The 22,641-nt window shown below is 34.6% G+C and overlaps 2 protein-coding genes across 2 annotated transcripts; both read left to right on the top strand.

Moving 5' to 3' along the window:
- Positions 1-5,491: 5,491 nt before the first annotated feature.
- LOC134240805 (ficolin-1-like) lies at positions 5,492-11,856 on the top strand. Its single transcript, XM_062722883.1, has 6 exons — positions 5,492-5,821; positions 6,001-6,019; positions 6,400-6,482; positions 7,440-7,536; positions 8,780-8,944; positions 11,616-11,856. The coding sequence occupies exons 1-6, from the start codon at positions 5,492-5,494 to the stop codon at positions 11,852-11,854; spliced, it is 933 nt and encodes a 310-aa protein (XP_062578867.1). The 3' UTR covers positions 11,855-11,856.
- A 5,946-nt stretch (positions 11,857-17,802) lies between these two features.
- On the top strand, positions 17,803-19,985 carry LOC134240816 (ryncolin-1-like). Its single transcript, XM_062722892.1, has 4 exons — positions 17,803-17,860; positions 18,543-18,639; positions 19,181-19,345; positions 19,747-19,985. Exons 1-4 carry the CDS (start codon positions 17,858-17,860, stop codon positions 19,983-19,985), a joined length of 504 nt encoding a protein of 167 aa, XP_062578876.1. The 5' UTR covers positions 17,803-17,857.
- The last annotated feature ends 2,656 nt before the right edge of the window (positions 19,986-22,641 follow it).

The following is a 22,641-nucleotide window of genomic DNA, read 5'->3' as shown; positions in this document are numbered from 1 at the left end:
TTAACAATTCAAACGTTGTGGCCAACATGAAAGTTTTTTACAAAGTTGGTCAAACTCTAAGGTCAAAAATATGTATTGACAGTTTGAAGGTCTTCACAGAATACACATGTAAAGTATGAAAGCCCAGTTTAAGCCCTAGAACCATCTGTTTAAAGGTTATGACCAAGATTAAAGTTTGGTATTTTTTGTAAAATTGGGTCAAACTCCATGGTCAAGGTCAAGTTTGGTGGAAACCAAAGAAACATCTTGGAACTCAAAGAAAGGTCTTGTCAAAAGGGATACTGTACACCTGTGAAATATTAACGTCATAGCCCCAACCAGTCAAAAGTTATGGGTAAGGTTAAAGATTTTTTGGACAAACAGACAGACAAACGGATGGGGCTAAAACAATATACCCCTGAATCTTCGATTACTGGGGCATAAAAATGCTTTCTGTGTTTCAACATACAGGAAGGAACAGTTGCTATGCAGAAGAAGACATACATGTATTTTAGTGGGTTTTGTAATTTAGGTTTAAGCTCTTTTGTTAAGAGTCCAGAGGAGCTAAGGTTCTCTGTCTGTCCATCCGTAAAATATTATTCAAACCTGCTCCTTCTACACATGTAATACTATCTGCGTTCATACTTTGAATACTCTACTTTGATCAATTCGGTGAAGGAAAAAGATTTTTAAAAATGTTATTTTCCGTTAAATCTTTAATACCAGTAAAGAACAAGAGGCCCATGGGCCTTATAGGTCACCTGAGCATCATACAACAACTTTCCAATGATTGAGTTTGGTTCATATTTTAAACTAGACACCATTGCATTCACAATTTTGAAAAAGGCACCATTGCTCATCATAACTATACACTTAGCAATTGCTTAGTTTGGTTACTTAATACCCATAGGCAGGGTAGAGGAAAAAATGCATTTCAACTAATCAGTAATATTTAGCAATAATCAGTAGTGCCCCATACCACACATGAACCCCTGACCCTAGGTCCACACATGTCACAATTTTGGAAAAGGCACCTTTGCTTATCAAAAATGTTTGATTAATACCAAGGAGTAGATTTCATACAATTAATTCATTTTCAGTATAAAAGTAGAGCCCCCCCCCATTCTGTAGTACCCCTGACCCAGGGGCCTTGAAATTCACAATTCTGGAAGAAGGGCCCTTGCTCATAATAGCTATAAAGGTAGTTCATCTGCTTAATACCCAGGAGCAGAGAAGATTTAATGTATTTTCACTATAATCAATAGAGCCCCGCTCTAACACAAGAACCCTTGACCCTGGGGTCATTAAATTCACAATTTTGAAAGAGGCATTCTTGCTCATCATAACTATGTACTTAGTTAGTTTATTTACCCAGGAGCAGAGAAGAAGATTTTCAGAGAATTAATGCATTTTCACTATATAATCAATAGAGCCCCGCCCTAACACCAGAACTCCTGATTCTGGGGCCATAAAATTCACAATTTTGGAAGAGGCAGTCTTGCTCATCATAACTATGTACAAAGTTAATTTACTTAATATCCAGGAGCAGAGAAAAAGACTCAGAGATATAATGTATTTTCACTACATGTATATAATCAATAGAGCCCCGCCCTAACACCAGAACCCCTGACCCTGGGGCCATAAAATTCACAATTTTGAAAGTGGCATCCTTGCTCATCATAACTATGTGCTTAGTTAGTTTATTTAATACCCAGGAGCAGAGAAGAAGATTTTCAGAGAATTAATGTATTTTCACTATATAATCAATAGAGTCCCGCCCTAACACCAGAACCCCTGACCCTGGGGCCATAAAATTCACAATTTTGGTAGAGGACTCAATGCTGAATATCCCCATGGTAACAATTTGACTGCTAGATGTCCAGGAGTAAAGAAGAAGATTTTTAAAGATTGCATTAATTTTGGTGGTTCTGGCCCCACCCCTCAGGCCCCGGGAGGGTAGGGGCCATGAATTTCACAATTTTTGTTCCCCTTCACCCATACATGCTGTATACCAAATTCGGTTGAAATTGGCTCAGCCGTTCCAGACTAAAAGCTGAAAATGTTCAAAAGTTTACGACCGATTGACAACGAACGACGTACGACGACGGACGAAAACAGATAGCAATAGGTCACCTGAGTGACTCAGGTGACCTAAAAAAATGAGTACAAGTCCATTAATAATATTGATTATGCGAAGTTATTGGAATATTTCTTTGTCTTTCTAAATCGAATAAAAGTATATGTTTTGTCCCGTGATCTATGTTGACAGAAAATATTAGGGGAAAACTTCATTTTGAAAATGATTAAATTTAGTACAATAGCGAAAAAAAAGAATTGACCCCTTTTTGTTTTGATTTTTAGGTCACCTGAGTAAACTCAGGTGACCTATTGCTATCCGTTTTCGTCCGTCGTCGTCCGTCGTGTGTTAACATTTGAACATTTTCAGCTTCTTCTCTGCAACCGCTCTACCAATTTCAACCAATTTTGGCACAAAGCATCTATGGGTGAAGGGGAACAAAATTTGTGAATTTCATGGTCCCCGCCCCCCTGGGGCCTGAGGGGCGGGGTCAAAAACACTAAAATTAATGCAATCTTTAAAAATCTTCTTCTTTACTCCTGGACATTAAGCAGTCAAACTGTTGGCATGATTGTAATCAGCATTGAGTCCTCTACCAAAATTGTGAAATTCATGGCCCCAGGGTCAGGGGTTCTAGTGCTAGAGCGGGGCTATATAGGTTATGTAGTGTAAATGAATTATTTCTTTGAAAAACTTCTTCCCTGCTCCTGGGCATTAAATAAACTAACCAAGTTACATAGTTATGTTGAACATGATTGCCTCTTTAAAAGTTTTGAATTTCATGGCCCCAGGGTCAGGGGTTCTGGTGTTAGGGCGGGGCTCTATTTATAATATAGTGAAAATGCATTTTTTTTAAAAAAAATTTCTTCTCTGCTCCTATGTATTAAGTAAACTTATAAAGTACAAAGTTATCATGAGCAAGAATGTCTCTTCCAAAATTGTGAATTTCATGCCCCCTGGGTTGGGGGTTCTGGTGTTAGGGTGGGGCTCTATTGGTAATATAGTGAAAATACATTTATTCTTTAAAAATCTTCTTCTCTGCTCCTGGGCGTTAAATAAACTCACCAAGTACATGGTTATGTTGAATAAGACTGCTTCTTCTTAAATTGTGAATTTTGTGGCCCCTGGGTCAGGGGTTCTGGTGTTAGGGCGGGGTCTATTGGTAATATAGTGAAAATACATCTATTCTTTAAAAATCTTCTCTGCTCCTGGGCATTAAATATACTAAGTACATGGTTATGTTGAATAAGGCTGCCTCTTCCAAAATTGTGAATTTTCTGGTCCCAGGGTCAGGGGTTCTGGTGTTAGGGCGGGGCTCTATTGATTATATATTGAAAATGCATTTTTTGGAAAATTTTCTTCTCTGCTCTTAAGTATTAAATAAACTTAAAAAGAACAAATTTATCATGAGCAAGAATGTCTCTTCCAAAATTGTGAATTTCATGCCCCCTGGGTTGGGGGTTCTGGTGTTAGGGCGGGGCTATTGGTAATATAGTGAAAATACATTTATTCTTTAAAAATCTCCTTCTCTGCTCCTGGGCATTAAATATACTAAGTACATGGTTATGTTGAATAAGGCTGCCTAGCTCTTCCAAAATTGTGAATGTTCTGGCCCGCAGGGTCAGGGATTCTGGTGTTAGGGCGGGGTTCTATTGATTATATAATGAAAATGCATAAATTCTTTTAAAATCTTCTCTGCTCCAGGGTATAACTAAGTACATTATTAAGATGAGGAAGGATTCTTCTTTTCAATTTGTGAATTTCAGGGCCCCTCAGTCAGGGGTTCTGGTATTAGGGTGGGCTCAAATGATAATATAGTGAAAATGCATGAATTCTTTGAAAATCTTTTCATCTGCTCCTGGATTTTATGCCAATGATCTAAGTACATATTAATGATGAAGAAAGGTTCCTCTTCCAAAATGATTAATTTCAGGGCCCCTGGGTCAGGGGTACGGGTGTGTGGGGGTGGATGGGTCTTAGTCTGAAAATAAATTAATGCTTTGAAATCTGCTCTTTGGTATTAATCAAGCATTTATGATGAAATAAAATTTAATTTATGATAAAAATTTTGAAATGTGAGGCCCCAGGGTACAGTGGTTCCTGTGGGGTGGGGGAAAACAATTGGTGGTTATAAAATGGAATTGCATTTTCTCTTTCTTACTCTGACCTACCTCTGGGTATTAAGTAACCAAAGTAAGCATGCTAAGTGTATAATTATGATAAATAATGGTGTCTCTTTCAAAATTGGGAATTTCACGACCCAAATTCAATTGAGTGAAAGTTGTTACATGATACTCAGGTGACCTATAAGGCCTGTGGGCCTCTTGTTGATTAAGCAATGTGTGCAAACACTATTAATATACTTGATAAAAAAAATCTGAAGACTTGATAAAAGGATTCAACCTCTTTTCAAGATTATACCCCCTTCTTTTTTGAAATGAAATCTACTTGTACTTGCTGACAAGAAAAGGATTTCAAAAATGTCAGTAGTATGATCCTCTTCATTCATTGTATCTATTGGGGTAAAACAAAAACAAAATCGAATTTCTCTGAACTCGCTGTGAAAAACACAATGAGAAAAAGAAGCTGATATGAAAAATATATATATAAAAAATGTAAATTTCAGATAAACCGTCTAAAGCTGATATGAAAAATATATAAGAAAATGTAAATTTCAAATAAACCGCCTTATTAAAATCAAATCTTCACTAGCTCTTTTTTTTTTTTAATTTTGATTGTCGCGTGACAATCCAGATAAAGAAAGAGCTAGTGAAGGCAGACTGTAAAATGAATAGAATAATAATTCAATTTCATTTTGAACAAATTCTTTAAAATTCGAAAGAAAAAGACATATCATCTTAATGGTATTGTGTATTACAAAATTATTTTTTTTTCAATTAATCCCTATATCCACGAAATGTATCATTGATATCGTAATTATTCAAAACCTAATTGTAAAAAAAAATCTGACTTTCATGGTTAAGGTATAATTGTTGGAATCTCGGTAGAAACCGCGAGACTTTTTGTTAAACTTCCGGTTGCTGGATGATGAGGCGCGCTTCAATTATGTTTTCAATAATTAATATTCAAAATTATGTTTTTGAAATAAATAGCATTTTGAATAGCATTCGATCCGATTATGGGAATTTCATGACTGACAACTTTGAAGTGATCATCATATATTTTCGACTACGTGAGCAAGACATATTGGTATTTTAATTTACTGTGATCTTACATGCGATTTGAAATCTTTTAAAACGAATGTATAATACTATTTGAAAGTATAATGTGATGATGATGGATATAAATGCAGTTATTTTACTGTGAATTCTATCCTATATCAATGCATATATGCAGACAACGGTTTCATAGATTCTATTCTGAGATTTAATACTATCAGGCATACCCTGTCATACATTAATTTTTTTAACGAAAATGAAATTGACGTTTAAATTTTTAATTCTTCTTCCTTACCAAATTTTCCCCGCCGTGTTTTCTCATGTCCACATCAGGGAAACTGGCCTTTCACTCGTACAGTCCGGAGAAACACCCTCGAGCTCTAAGTCGTGCATTTTGGCGGAATTTTTGGAAACAAACACTTCTGCATCACTAAGGATAGAATGTGGTGTCCAGTGTAGCAGGACCGAACAGTGTGTTGGGATGGAAATCGCTGGAACAAAGGAAAAGGTCTGCAGAATTGTTAAAGGGTTTTCGGCCTTAATTCCATCTCAGACATCATCTGGATCAATCTCTCGTTATCAAAAGGTAAAAAAACATATTATAATTAATTTAAAAAAAAAACCAAAAAAAATAAATGAAAAGAAATTAATAAAGCCTTATTCATAAAATCTCATTCTAGAATTTTGATTTTGTCTTTATTCTATTTTTAATTATTTCATACGTTTTTGTATGGATAAGTATAATTATATATTTGTATATTTCAGAAAGGAGAGAAAGCTATTGGTAAGATTTTATTATCAACTTTTCTGAAAGTAGTGTATGTTCAATTTTGTTCAAATCATGACCCCCTATAGGGCATGTTACATTTTTAGGTTTCTGTAAGCTTTTCATTAGTAAACACAAATCCTTGTATGCTTATGCTTGACGAAACGTTCTTACTCGTAAAAATCTGTTTTGCGTATCTTTGTAATATACAATAAATTCTTTTGTAAACAACATTCTCTTGCATACCCAGTAAGGTACCCAATTTTTTTTTGGTGAGAAAACGTCTTATAATAGCAATACTTCATTGAAAAATTCTTTAGAGAAATTATACATTATTGAGGTACGTGTATCTTGGCCTTTTTTCTTCCGCATCATAAACATGTTCGTCTATTTTAAAGGCAAAGACTATTTTTGCACAATTCCATTACTGAACGTACAAAATGTATCAACAATTTGTCACAAAGGAGTCTACACTTGGGTGGTAAGCTTTTATACATCTATACTTTATATTTTACATGCATTTCCATAAAATTATTAATGCAATCATCAAAAATCATACAGCCAATATTAGAATACCGGTATACTGTATTTAGCTCATCAACGGCTTAAGTTTGTATTTTGAATGCAGCTTCATATTTTCTATATTATTCTCTCTCTCTCTCTCTCTATCTCTCTCTCTCTCTCTCTCTCTCTTGTTTGCATGGATTTGAGTTGTTGCAGAACTGTAGCATTACGGTTATATACGTATATAATTATATATATATTTTATCGTCAACTTCCCTTACTTATGCAGCAATATATCTTCATCACCTGCATACAGAGTTTATATATCTCAGTTGATTCGATACACAAGAGCATGCTCTACGTATGAACACTTTCTAAAACAAGGTAAACTATTGACAAACAAGTTGATGAAACAAGAATTTCAGCTGTCGCGTTTAAAATCATCATTTCGTAAGTTCTATGGTCGATACAATGACCTTGTCAGCAAATACAATTTATCATTGAGTCGAATGCTGACTAACGTGTTTCATACTAATTGTTTGTCCATTATTTAGACACTGAATTGCATGACGACGGATTTTTTTTCCGTTATTTCCCGATGATGACATGGAGCAAATGGCGGTTGTGACCGGTCAGCAGGGGATGCTCACTCCTTCATGGCACCTGATCCCACCTCCGAGGTTTTGGAGGTCCGTGTTTGCTCTGCTCCTATTCTGTATTGTTTTATGGACTTTTGATCTTGAATACTGTTCGTTATCTCCATGTTTCATTGTCTTTGATCATATTTTTATTGTCAAAGACTAATACATGAAACCATAACGCTACAGTTCTGCAGCTAGGATTTGATGTATCGATATGAAAAAGCAACACTTTTAAAAATTGTAAAAATTTCATGTCATTAATCTCTTAATTTTCTGTATGATGCCATCATTAGTTAATTCAGAGGAGGATTAACGGGGCAGTCAACTTTACCAGGAACTGGCCAGAGTACGAGTCAGGGTTCGGTTCCATAGACTCTGAATTTTGGCTGGGTAAGTGTCCCTGTTGCACCTGTCAACCTGTCAAATTGTAGTTCTTAAGTAAAAAAAGAAAAGTTTATGTTGTTATTTTATCATATCATTATACTAAATTATTTTAATCAGCGTGCTTGTTAATATTCATTAAAAAGTAATTTGCATTTATTGTTTTGTACATATATTTACATTAGAATATGATATAATTATGCATGAATATTTATCATCTTTCAAAAATATTATAAATAATTTAATAACTAGACCGATTTAGAGCAGATTATGTGGATGGGACTATTTTCGTCTTATTTTGTACTTGATCCAGTGGACTTAGTACCTCCAGGATATCATTTTAGTGTACTAGTATTTGATTTAATTTAAATTAAATTTAAATTGTCATAAACAGATTTTCATTGAAAAATTCAAATTTTTGAATAGGACAGTACGTTCTAGCTATCATTACGGAATTAGCACTCATACATGTATTAATATCCATAACGTCACAAAATCATGAATGGACCTTTACCTGTAGAAATGGGGAGATTCTGATATGTAGATCTCTAAATCAAAGTATACTGAAAGACGGGGTCAAATTAAAGATTTCACAAATGTGATTTTTGTAACGAGTTTTGATAATTTTTTTATTAACAAGCTAAAAACAAAATCATGAATAATATAAAATCGCATTTTTCATTTAATTTGAACATGTTGAAGTAGAAATTTCAATAATTGGTAAGTCTAGAAAAAATTTCACCTGGTCCGATATAATATTTTTCAAGTAAACAATGGATGATGCGAACTTTTTTTTACTGGTGTGTTTTACAATTAATATTTTGTTTACATTTACAGTGCTTCATTGATTTGATTCAGAAATAAGTTCATATCACTTTCATAAGTTTGATACAAAATGTTTATATTTTGATCAAAACAATTTCTGCACTCTTTCATATAGTTTTTTCATGTGTTATCACCACGGCTTCCTTTTTGAGGTCTGCTATGTGACGTCCTTTGTATCTAAAAGGCGTATTAAAGTAAACAATTTATTGAAACCTAAAACTGGAACTTTTTTTCTGTTGTGCAAATTGTGTTAAGTCTGTTTCTAACCCTAGTATCTTTTTTGCCCCGTTTTTGATGAGGTCTGCTATGTGACGTCCTTTGCAAGATTATTTCACTCATGAGGCAAAATTTTACTTGAGTATAACTTTTTTTCACACAAAATTTCGAAATTTATTTGAAGAAAACATTAGTTTTTGTTTTGTTTTAGGCAATGCTTATATCCATCAGTTAACCTCTGAGGGGTACACTTATCTTAGAATAGAAATGATGGACCACGACTGTGTATGGAAATATGCAGAATATGCAACATTTAAAGTAGAAGGCAGCACTGCGAAATATAGATTAAGCGTTGCTGATTATTCTGGAAATGCAGGTACATTGTATGTTGCTTTTCTCCCCCTCACTCTACATCTAAGTTTCTGGTGAAAAAGCTTCCCGATTTGACTTTATAGAAAGTCTTCCCTAAAAGGGCCAAGTCAGTTTTACTTTAAATATGTAGTATTTGACTTTGAAAAATCTTTACAATAAAGAATTCAACTTGAGATAAAGATATCACGGAGTCTCACACATCTCATTCTGTTTCATATTAAATATATTTTGATATTTCACTTGAAAAAGACATTAATGGTAATCTAACAACCAAGCTTTATGATCAACGTGATGACTTTAACTTTTCAATCGTCAACTTCCCTTACTTATGCAGCAATATACCTTCATCACCTGCATACGGGGTTTAAATCTTTCAGTTGATTCGATACACGAGAGCATGCTCTACGTATGTACAATTTTTAAAACGAGGTAAATTATTGACAAACAAGTTGATGAAACAAGAATATCAGAAGTCTCGTTTGAAGTCATCATTTCGTATTTTCTATGGTCGATACAATGACCTTTTCAGCATATACAATTTACCATTGAGTCAAATGCTGACTGACGTTTTCCCCTGGTAAAGGAGTTGGAGGAAATATAGTAAAGCAAGATGTGTGTGGGTTATGTTCTGTGCAAAACGGAAAGAATGTAATTTGCATCGGGATCGATGTCAAATCTGTCTTGAATTATAGATATGCTTTTCTTGCAAGAGGATGCTCCGCCTTGCGGTGCCTTTTTTACTCAGGTGATCTATTGCTATCTGTTTTTGTCCGTCGTCGTCCGTCGTGTGTTAACATCTGAACATTTTTCAGCTTCTTCTCTGCAACCACTGAAGAAATTTCACCCTATTTTAACACAAAGCATCTATGGGTGAAGGGGGGGCCTGACAAAACTTAAAATTAATGTGAAAATTTTCATGGTCCAGTCAAATTGTTGGCATGATTGAAATCACAAAGCATCTATGGGTGAAGGGGAACAAAAATTGTGGATTTCATGGTCTCTGCCCCCCCCCTTGGGCCTGAGGGGTAGGGCCAAAACCATTAAAATTAATGCAAACTTTAAAATTTTTCTTCTTTACACCTGGACATCATACAGTCAAATTGTTGGCATGATTGAAATCAGCATTGAGTCCTCTACCAAAATTTTGAAATTCATGGCCCCATGCAGGGTTAGGGGTTCTAGTGCTAGGGCGGGGCTAAATAGATTATATAATAAAAATGCATTATTTAAAAAAAAATCTTCTTTTCTGTATATAAACTAACCAAGTAAAAAAATACATTGATTATATAGTGAAAATGCTTTCTTCTCTTCTCTGCTCCTGGGTATTTAAATTAAAAAGTACTAGTTATTTGAATAAAGCTGAAAATTATGAATTTCATGGCCCCAGGGTCATAGTGTTATGATTATATAGTGAAAATGCATTAAGTCTTTGAATGCTCTCTTAAATATACTAAGTACACAAATTGTGAATTTTATGGCCCCAGGGTCAGGGGTTCTGGTGTTAGGGTGGGGCGCTATTGATTATTAGCATGTAGTGAAAATGTATTTTTAATCTATGAAAATCTTCTTCTCTGCTCCTGGGTACAGTGTATAAAATAAATTAACTAAGCACATAGTTATGATGAGCAAAAAGTTATGATGAGCAATTACATTTAGTGAAAATGCATGAAGTCTTTGAAAATCTTCTTCTCTGCTTCTGGGTATTAAATAAACTAACTGAGTACATAGTTATGATGAGCAGGAATGCCTCTTCCAGAATTGTGAATTTTATTGCCCCAAGGTCAGGGTTTCTGGTGTTAGGGCGGGGCTCTATTGATTATATAGTGAAAATATATTAATTTTTGAAAATCTTCTTCTCTGCTCCTGGGTATTAAATAAACAACTAAGCATATATGATGAAAATGTAAAGTTATGAATTTTATGGATAGTGGGTTCTGGTTGATTAAATGAAATACATTAAGTCTTTGAAAATATTCTTCTCTGCTCCTGGATATTAAATGAACTAACTAAGTACATAGTTATGGTGAGCAAGAATGCCTCTTTCAAAATTGTGAATTTTATGGCCCCATGGTCAAGGGTTCTTGTGTTAGGGCGGGGCTTTATTGATTATAGTCAAAAAACATTAAATCTTCGAAAATCTTCTTCTCTGCTCCTGGGTATTAAGCAGTTGAACTACCTACATAGCTATTATGAGCAAGGGCCCTCCTCCCAAAATTGTGAATTTCAAGGCCCCTGGGTCAGGGGTACCAAAGAGAGGGGGGTCTACTTATATACTGATAATGAATTAATTATTTGAAATCTGCTCCTTGGTGTTAATCAAACATTTTTGATAAGCAAGGGTGCCTTATAATGGCGAATTGTGACAAGTGTGGACCTAGGGTCAGGGGTTCATGTGTGGTATGGGGCACTACTAATTATTGCTGAATATTACTTATTCAGGTTGAAATGCATTGTTCCCCTACCCTGCCAATGGGTATTAAGTAACCAAACTAAGCAATTGCTAAGTGTATAGTTATGATGAGCAATGGTGCCTTTTTTCAAAATTGTGAATGCCATGGTGTCTAGATTAAAACCTGAACCAAATTCACTCATTGGACAGTTGTTACTTAATGCTCAGGTGACCTATAAGGCCCATGGGCCTCTTGTATTTATAATTACTGTATTTATTTCTACAGGCGACAGTCTAGGGTATCATGATGGAATATACTTCAGTACGTACGATTATGATAATGATACCTGGCAAAACAATTGTGGAAAGACACGCCGTGGCGGGTGGTGGTACCGCGCATGTCACAAATCAAACCTGAACGGAGAGTACAATAATACGGATTACTCCGACGGAATCAACTGGTTCCACTGGAAGGGGTTCTACTACTCAATGAAGGAAGTGAGAATGATGCTGAGGAAACCTTGAGAAACAGAATTTTAAATTAATTATTTCGATTGTATTAATAGAAATCCGTTAATCTTGATTTATTTGTAGAATTTACATGTACTTCTTATTCATATACTCTGGTTTTGTTTCTTTTGAAATATATCTGCAATTTGTGTATTTCTAAACACAATGATGCTTTTTTGTAAAAAAGAATTTAATTAGAATAAAATATGCTGTACTATCTGCTAATAAAAATTCTTACAGAATTAGGACCTTTCCTTATGCAAGATAGGTTTGTTGGGGTTTTTTTCCAACTCAAACACTGATACATGCAATAGGCCAGCAATTAGATTCAGGTCTCCCGGAACAAAACTTGGACTTTGCCATTAAAACAAAATGGGAGGTATCATTTAATGAGCTCATAGCTCAAAGGAGAGGTCAACATTACCGCTATATTGCCAAAAATTTCAACTCATTACCGCTACATTTTTTCAGATTTTTCGACCGAGCATTACCGCTACATTTTTCAGGCCGAAAACAACTCATTACCGCTACATATTGAATCAGCCAAAAACAACTCATTACCGCTACATATCGATTTAGACAGGTATGGTTCGGTATATGCGTTTTAATCAACAGAATTTACTCACTATGTAGTGAAGTACAATTTTGATTTGAATTCTAATCAATATGAGTAAATATATAAACTAGAGCAAAGCTCGTTGCAAGGCAACGAGCAGGTCTTCCGTCCTGTTTGACCGGAAGTAACTTTTATTTTTTAAAAAAAAGAGAGAGAAATGACGTCTCTAATGATTTAAATCTTCCAAATCTATGTTGAAAATTGCAAAAGTAAGCCATTTTCTACTACTTCCTGTTTGACCGGAAGTGACGTCGACGGACGGAAAAGTAAGTTTTATGCTTCCAGTGACAAATATTTTCCCAAAACATGTCAAAAACGGCAAAAATATGCAGTTTCGGACTACTTCCGGTTTGGCCGGAAGTGACATCACAGGACGTATTTTAATGACATCATTAGGTTTTACCAGGGATTTTCAACAACTTTACTTCTTTGATGTATAACAAATACTCGATACTTTTTGAGATATCTGGAAAAAACTTTTGGCCCCTCTAGATCCCTTAATTCTGGGGTCAGCCCTTTTTCCGAAATATCATTTGAAAGGTCTTTTAATTCTGCACAAATTATGTTCTATATTTTTTAACAAAATATTTTTAGTTTAGAAGATAAAAAGCAAAATACGAGTAATTTTTGGCTCTTTTAAGCGTTCTAATTTTTTACCCCTATATAGCGCCATTTTGAATAGAGAAATCGTAAAACAAAAACCGATGTGCACAACTTCAATCCTTCTATTATCTTAAATCAGTAGAATTTCTGCTCCAGCTTCAGCCGTCTCTGAGCCTTTGTCTGGAAACGAAAGCCTATAATAAAGGAAAATAACTCAAAACCGGAAGTGACTTTTTGAAATTTTAGACAGCATTCTGATAGAGTTTAGTACTTCTAGTTCCTCTGAAAATTTGAGCGAAATCAATTGAGAAATGAGGGAGATATGAGGCTTCAAAGTTGGCGTCTAGGAAGTAGAAGAAAAAAAAGAACTAGAAAGTTTGCTATTGCAAGCAATAGCTTATGTCGTCTCAAATTAGAGAAGACTTTCATTTTTTGCCATCACTAAATCAAAACCCATTATAGCTAAGCTTGGAAAACCATCAACTCGTATCAGTACTTTCAGTACTTTGATTTAAAATCAAAGTTAAAGAATTTTCACTTTGTCCCTGTTTCCATGGATACTGTTGACAATTTGCAATTTTTAAATGCAAATCGCACAATTACATATACTAACCATTACAACAACAAAGTTTCATGAAGAATGTCCAAGGGACCAGAGAGAACACTCGCGGACAAAATTCGTCAAAATTCGTCGCTTTTTGTAGGTTTCCATGGCAACGGTAGCCATTTTGAAACTGAATGACCACATGGCACCACAACAACCAGTGATCGTCCTTTGAGGAAAGTTTCGGGAAGATTGTCCCAGCCATCTTCGAGAAAACGCCTGGACAAAAAACATGCATAAAATCGCAATATGTCGTCCCGACGACTTCGTCTGGGACGACATAATAATAATCTTTACCAACAGAATCAGTAGGTCTTCCGTTGGAAACGGAAGACCTTAATAACTCTGCAGTGGAAATGTAATTATTTAGCGTCATCTGAACATTATGACCACCATTGAGAAGTTTGTTACAAATCGAGGGAATGTCGGCTTATTTATTGATGGTTATAAATTTAGAAAAAAATAAGACTTTCAAAAACTCAAAATTGTGGAGATGCGCTGAAAAGAGTTGCAAAAGCAGCTGCAAAACAGACCTCGACAAATTATTGGTATCAGTTTTAATTTTTTTGTGTTTTATGAAATAAAATTGATTTTAACTAGAGGTACTGTGAGCGATGAGCTCACTAAATGATACCCCCCGCCTCCATATAGTTATAATTGCAAAGTCTATGTTTTGCTGTGGCCGGGAAACCCAAAATATGTGTCGGATCAAAAAGTAAAATAGGAGGTGCACAATGGCAATATGTAATAAAGATTCTGTGAAAGTTTCATCAAATTTCATTCAGTGGTATCAGAGGAGTTGCGGATAAGAGATGGGTACCCCAAAGCGTAACAGATAGACGGACGGACGGACAGACGTACAGACGGACGGAATTAACGATTACTATATACCCTCCCGCTTTTCAAGCGGGGGGTATAATGATAATAAAAAAAACCCATCCTGCTCAAAGTCCTACTTTCACCTCCCCGTGGTGAGCAGTGGAAACAGGTCTTATGCATGTATAGGTTGTACTGTACACACATAAGTGGCTGGCTAATTACGAAAGAGGCAATGTAGCGGTAATGTATACATTTTTTGTAGCGGTAATGAAAATCTCGAAAATTTAGCGGTAATGATACGCACTCGCTCAAAGTACAGTGTACCTCTAGTTTATGTACTAATATTCCACTATGGTGCCGGTTCTGATGGTTTCCTCGCACGTAAAAAATCAAAATCATAAAGAGACAGATAAACGTCAGATATTTCGGACTACTGGAAAAGGAACAGTTGTTAATTTTTTAAAAAGACTTATAGATCTGCCGTGGCCGGTTATTGAATGAGGTCATGAAGACGGAGCAAACAAAAGTGTTAAAAGAATTTCAACAATTCTTTTAAAGTCAGTATTTCGCAATTTTTTTTCAATTCCCAAGAACACTGATAATTTTCAAACAATAAATAAATCTGAGTCGGCCGATCGTCATTTGCTCAGTTTGATTTTTACCGTCGGCCGACATTTACAAAAACCCAATTCCTAAAAGTCGACCGACTACCGACTTAACCAACTGTCTGCCGATGGTCGACGAACAGGTCAACGAGTGCTTCAGTTGAAGAAACCGGCCACCGACGGAAAAATTATAACATGGCCCGACAGACGCAAAATTGGTCGGCCGACGAAAAAATGGGTAAAAATCGGACAAGACAACTGGAGATGAACTACCGACTGTCACCCGAAGAATCCTGCTTTTGCCTCAAAAACTGTCGTGGCCGTCAGTCGTTTAATTTGGATTAATCTAATCTACAAAATAATTCAAAAACTTAATTCTTATTTTCTTTAAAATATGCGCAACACTAATTAAGGACATTAAAATGGACAAAAATTAATAGGCCTATTAGCTGGCATTGATTAACTTTTACAAAATAAGGTAATTAACCGACACACGAGCAGTTATTATAGCTAATTTTCTGACCGTTATACATTGCACTGATGTATATAGATGTTTAATGGACAAATTAAATTAACTTTTTAACAATTTTTTTTTTTGACCCCTGTAGTTTTCCAGATTAAAAGTTGATGTTTCTGATGTAAATATATTGACACATGAACTATTTTCAGAGGACTGCTTTTAAGTAAAGTCAATAGAAGCTGTCTACAAATTAATGGGTGTTGATTTTAAACACCCAATTTTATGTTAACGCCCCCATAATCTACCTGATTCAAGATCAATAATTTACCGCCTGTCAATCATTAAAAAACAATAGCTTCTGATTTGATTGACAGGCCAGTTACCAGTGCTACCTGATAGTCTGAGTTTGTGTCCTTTGAAAACGATTGCTTGGCCACGCGTCAAACACTTTCATGTAGCCGCCTTGTATACACGGGGGTTAAAAAAAGAATCTTGGTAAAATTTATTTTAAAAACAATTGAGAGTAGATAATTAAAACATGACTTCATAAAATATTTGCTTTTAATCTCAACGGCTATATTGTATTTTAGGCGATATGTCATCCAAGGTATCTGCTGTAGAATTTAGACCAGTCCGTGCACAGAAACGCTATTTGCCGATTAAAATTGGAATATGATAAATAAGAAAAGATATTTAGCACAAACGGCACGGATAAAAAATTCATTTATCCCATGTTTTATCTGCGTATCTATACCATGTTCCGTTGTAAAGTTCTGAAATGTCAGAAACAGCTAGGAGTTTCGAGATTGTAACTTTTAGTTCGATTTTCCTAACATCAGTTCTGTCAATACCCAATATTCGAAATTAAAAAGTGAATATATACAGCCAAAGATCAATTCTTAAAAGTATAAAAGAAATCTTGCAAACAATAAAAAAAATTTTAAACACACGAACACCCGGAAATGGTGAATATTTTCGACACTATTGTTGATCAGAACGTAGGCAATATTCCTATCGCGGTACATTGTATATGTTCACACGACGGATATATAGGCCTACCTATGAATGGAATATTTTATTATTTTTTTTAAATTTTGATATTTACACAAGTTTAATTAAAAAAAGATATGTTTACTTTGCAGTTTTACTCTGTGTTCTTTTCTTTAATTTGTCTTCTTTTTTTTTTAATATAAAAACGATATTTCTTTATAATTTTTGTCTTCATTAGATATCGCTGAAAGTATTTATAAATAAATTTTATATTGAAATATTTCAATTATTTCAAGTAGTTTCACTCAAATTTAGATGTTGACCCTGATCACCAGACACAGACTTCCTGTGTAATGCTACGTGTATATAGATTTTTGACATCTTGGGTATTGGGAGTCTCCAGGTAAATAACACCACTGTTCCTTGGACCACTCCCCCTCCTCAGGTAACCGTACGGTAAAAAAATTGGGTCTTTAAGCCAAAACATAGTGTACAGGGTTAATTATAAAGTAAATTTTCGGGAAATTGAAATCTATTACAAACACCAATTCTGAAAACGTTTTTCGTAGGAAACATGCAATTTTCAGAGGAATTCGTTATTCTTGCTATTTGCCTAATTCCTCCTCTGGTTTTAACAGAACTTTCTGATAGTTTCTTTTCCTTAATACAATATGGAGAGATTCCATCTGATTCCTGTATTTTGAAAGAATTTTCGCCAGAAAATAGAACGGAATCTCCAGAAATTCAGTGTGGAATTTCCTGCGATGCAGACCCAGATTGTGTTGGTATGGATATCCTAGATCTCGGGACTGTCGTCTGCAGACTTTTACACGGTTTTCCCGCCTTTCTTCCGCTGCTGCCGACGTCATCATTTAAAGACTCTCGTTATGAGAAGGTAGTATATCAAGAAATTGATTATGTAATATATTTATATAAAATCAATATATATTTTCCTGAAATAATAATAAAAAAATAGATTTTTTTTCTTTACAGTCAAAAACAAGCACTATAGGTAAGAAGACAGAATACATATATTGTCGACTCGACTTTGAACACTAACAATCAATCAATTTAGCTTTATTTCGACGTAAAACAATATTTTGTATATGGATTTAATTTTTTTTTTTAAATGTACTAATTATATTTTTTTAATACATATAATTCAATACAAAAATCCTTTAAAAAATATATAATGTATAGCAGCCAATCCTTTAAAAAAAATATTCAACATCATTTTTTAGGGAAAGACTTCTACTGTGATATTCAGCTAACAAACGGACCGGAAATATCAACTGTTTGCCATGAGGGAATTTACTCATGGATGGTAAAATATGAATTGCTAAAAAGGATTGTCTTGATGATCCATAGAATATTTTGTTTGTTGTTTGAGGTCCCTCTCAACGAAGAATAGGGATCTTTTTCGTGTTAGCACCTACTGTGACAAGGGACCTCGGTTTATACGGTCTAATCCGAAGGACCGGTCTCCACGTCTCGCAGTGGATTCGAACCTTCGATGTCAGGATCAGTTCCTTATTCCGCGACCCTGGATAGATCCATAGGATAAAAGAAACTTTATAGTCATATTAGATTTCATCTTTCTTTTTTGAGTAGCAAATGCTATGTCTATATCTAATTGACAAATTTAGAGGGGAAAAAAAACCAGATTATATTTTTTAAAAAAAGGTTCAAACAAAATAATCCAGGTTTAGATTACTGACTTTGTGTATCTTTTGGTAAACAAATGCATTTCATTGACCGTAAACATAGAAAATAAAAACTTTCGGTGGCTTAAAGGCACAGTTCATACGGATAAAAGTATAATATTCACAGAAGATATTGGAACATTCAAAATTATGTACATATGTAATAATTGAAAGATTCTTGTAAGGCATTTTCTAACAATATTTCAATGTATACCGTAACTTAAATTCACTGTTTTAAAAAAATGATGTCAGTTTTATAATCCATTGTTTCATTATATTTTTTTAATAATTACTATTTTCTAGCTTTTTCAAAGAAGAATGGATGGATCAGTAAATTTCTGGAGAAACTGGACTGAGTACGAAAATGGATTCGGTTATAAAGAATCAGAATTTTGGCTAGGTAAAATGCCCTCTTTGCCTTTATGTATGTAATTCTAGAAAGAGACAAGATGCAGAGGAAGATTTTATAATCGAAAATGTCAGAGATTAATTTTTCAATTATTAGTCAATGAGTCACTTGACAAGATGGATAGTCACGTGATTTTCGGCAACATGGATATAAAGTTATTAACAATTATTAATTTAAAAGTGTTTTAAAATTTGAAGTTCATGCATTTGATGATTATTCAAGAGGCAGAGTTCAAGGGTGATTATTTTTTAAATTGAGAGGGATTGAGTCTACATCTTTGTTTTGACTTCATACATGTATCACGTATATTATGTACTCTTACAGAACGGAAAAGCTATTCTTTTCCTATAAAAGTTCACCAACAAAGGAAAATATTGTCACTGGATAGGCAATTTAAAACACTTTGTGAATGGTTTTCCAAAACATAAATTTGCAAATCATTGGAACTGTTGGTCAAAAATTTGTGAGCATCAAATACGCTTGGCTAGCATAGTTCATTGTAATTATTTTTTTTTAATCAATATGCAAATAGGCAACAGAAAAATTGCAGAGCTAACCGGCAAAGGGTACAGTCATCTTAGGATAGAAATGATGGACCACGACTGTATATGGAAATATGCAGAGTACAGTACCTTCGCTGTAGACAACGAACATAAAAAATACAGAATGCATGTTTCCGGATATAATGGAACAGCGGGTATGATCCTTCTTTTTGTTTTATAACAATACCATACATGTACGCATGGATAAATTGAGAATTGAATTTTTAGCTCACCTGAGCCCAAAGCTTCTCAAGATACCGTTTGGAAACGAGGTTTCAGACAGAACTATAGCTAGACGGACATCTAGACAAAACAACAGACAGACAGACAGACCGACCGAAATTAAAACCCCCACTCTCAGCGGGGGACAATAAGAAACCAATGTTAAACGTATTTTGGGGCAGACAGAAGGACAGACGACGGACAAAGTCCCCATGTGTTTGATATATATCCACGCCATGTAAGGGAATCAACAAATATAGATAATTAGTTTATGAAAAGTATATACAATATAATTAAATTCAGCTCATTTTTGTTCATTTTATGTCATTAATAGGGGACAGTTTTTCGTATCATAACGGCATGTACTTCAGTACCTATGATAACGATAATGACGTGTCTAGCTCTAACTGCGGACAGGTACGGCACGGGGCGTGGTGGTACCGCTCATGTCACAAATCGAACCTGAACGGAGAGTACGATAATACGGATTACTCCGACGGAATCAACTGGTATCACTGGAAGGGGTTCTACTTCTCAATGAAGGAAGTGAGAATGATGCTGAGAAAACCTTAAGTTAAAAAGAGACGATTAATTAATTGATTTTAAAGTTACTTATCTGGATCATATTTTTCCAAATGTTGTTTCATAGAAATAAAATTGAATTCTAAACGGGTTTTTTTCTTTCTTCAAAATGTATTGAAAAACAAGTTCACCGAGTTTAAGGTTGTGATGGTGACAATGCAAGATATTTCTAAAGATTTTTTTTAAGAATCCTATCATAACAAAAATTGCATAAAAAAAAATATATAACAGAAATTTGTGTGAGAGAGAAACGAGAGGACATTCTCTTCCTAGTATCATAACAAGAACTGCTTAAAAATAGAAACAAATTAGTGTGTGAGAGAAACGAGAGGAATGATATTTCCTAGTATCAGATAAAAATAGTCAAAGATGCTGAGTGAACCTATCACCAGAAATGCGGTGAGAGTGGTTGCATGAGGGTGATGAAACTTGATTTCGTCAGGTCATTTTTGGTCATAGGGAAAGGGACAGCCAATCCTACGTAACAGGCGAAAGGTAAACCATTGGAATAAATTATCAACAAAATGATAAAAAGTTAAGATTTTGCAAGAAGTTTAATGTGAATCTTAAACGGTATTTCATAAGTCAAAAGGATAAAGAGGTACAGAAGTGTAAGTAAAAATTCAAGTCGCAAATTGATGTTTGTAGTTGAAAATTTTGATAAAATAACAAATATGGTCAGGGCATTTCTTACACAGGAGTAGTATAAATGCAAAAAAGTCAAAAATTCCCCACCAATAGCTTCTCTGTTGTATTTATACAAAGAGATTTTTATTTTTGGTAAATAATTTTAATAAAAGCTAAGTTTCAGATTGTTAAGCTTCAGTTGGCTCATTTTCTTTACAGGAAAAGATATTTTATAGTGTTTAATATTTCTTGCACTTTTTTGTGTTGAATGAAGTTGTTTAAAATATAAAATGGATTGTAAAAATAAAGAGAAATACACAGCTTCTCTGTTTTTTAAAGGCAAACCAGTTTCCAAGGGGTGAAATAAGAGCTTTCGTAAATAATTGGTCACTGGTCAACAGAGGAGTAAAAGAGTTGTTCAGTTGGTTTACCTCTCACTGCGGAATTTAATAAGATCTCGGTGGATAACAACGGAAGTTGCCTTCCTAAACCTTTGCTGGTTGGGAAATAACAAAAATTAAGGCTGGAGTCCAGAATGAGGTTGACTCGGTTATGATAATCCCATCTTTCTCAAATGCCTGGTAAATCACCTCGAGTTGTAAGGAGACTTGTTTACGTATATCAATACTTCAATGACAAATTATTAGGGAAAATAATACTACTGAGTAACAAGTCGTCTGAGTGGTCGGACCTTAATTTGGCTTAAACAACGCAAATTGTAAACTTGCCAAAAACACAGACCACTCGAAATGTCAAACATACTAGTCAGATGCCCAGAATCCATTGTCAATAGGTAACATCCGCCCTCAACCAATGTACTGATCAGAAATCCAAACTCAAAATTAGTAGTCAAACCTTGGCTTACTACTCAAACATTTGGTATAAAGCAATAAAGTCAAAACGCGCCCCACCAATAGCTTAATTATACTCACAAACAAGGTATTGATAATGAACAAATAATTTGTGAAATCCCGTCTTTAAACAAACTGTTAAACAAAGCTCTGCAACATATTAATAAATTGATATCAGTACACAGCTTGCTTGTTTTAAAAAAAAAAGATCTACGAACATGCCTATACAGAATATGGCGAAAGGCTTAGCAAGTGAGAAAGGAAAATTACTACATGCTCATAAATAATGGAAGTTGATGCTGAAAACCTGAAGTCTTCCCTTTAATTAAGATACTAACTTCTCCTAGACACCCGATCATCCAACATTAAGACATAAAACTCACACACCTCCATGGCATCTGATCCTATACCTCTGATTCTTTGGAGGTCCGTGTTTGTTCTGTCAAAATTCTGTTTTGTTTATTGGACTTTTGTGCTTGAAAACTGTTGCCATGCAGTTATTATCTCCTCTCAAAGGAGCTGGAGGGAATATAGTAAGCCTCTGTTGATTTTTGTTTATTTGTGTGTGTGTGTGTGTGTTAGTTTGTCCTGTGCGAAACGAAAATGACGTCATTTGCATGGGGATAGATGAATGCTCAATGCTGCTTTAATTTATAGATATGCTCTTTGCTAGGGGATGTTTTGCTCTGCAGTGCCCTTAATATCGGCAGCGGCCGATCTATTTGTGGTTGTGTTAGAAAGTGCACATGGGGAAATGAGATGTTAATTATTTTATGAGTTCAATAAAATAATTCTCAAATAATTATCATCGTCGCAAGCCACGATGATAATTACATGAATAAAATCATGAGTAAAACATTTTAAAAACTGGCTTTAAACTAACTTTAAGTTTTAATCGTTGTTATTATGTTTCCATTTCATTGTCATTTTACATCAGATAATTGATAATTCATGGTTAAAAAGAATTTACAATATAGGTACTCCCTATCCTGAGAGTGTGTAAAATACGAAAGGAAATTGTTGTGAATTTCCGGATAATAAGAACGTGGTAAAAGTGCATGGTGAATAAAAAATTGAACAGTTGATCAACTAGTAAAAACTTGTTTGAATATGCTGTACAGCTGCGAATGACACAAAGATTCTTTCCTAACAAAATATGATGGAAAAGT

Source organism: Saccostrea cucullata, unplaced genomic scaffold (genome assembly GCF_032062105.1).
Source record: "Saccostrea cucullata isolate Sc308-1 unplaced genomic scaffold, CSIRO_AGI_Scuc_v1 ctg380, whole genome shotgun sequence".
NCBI classification, from domain to species: Eukaryota; Metazoa; Mollusca; class Bivalvia; order Ostreida; family Ostreidae; genus Saccostrea; species Saccostrea cuccullata.
This window is presented reverse-complemented; position numbering and strand designations above follow the sequence as displayed.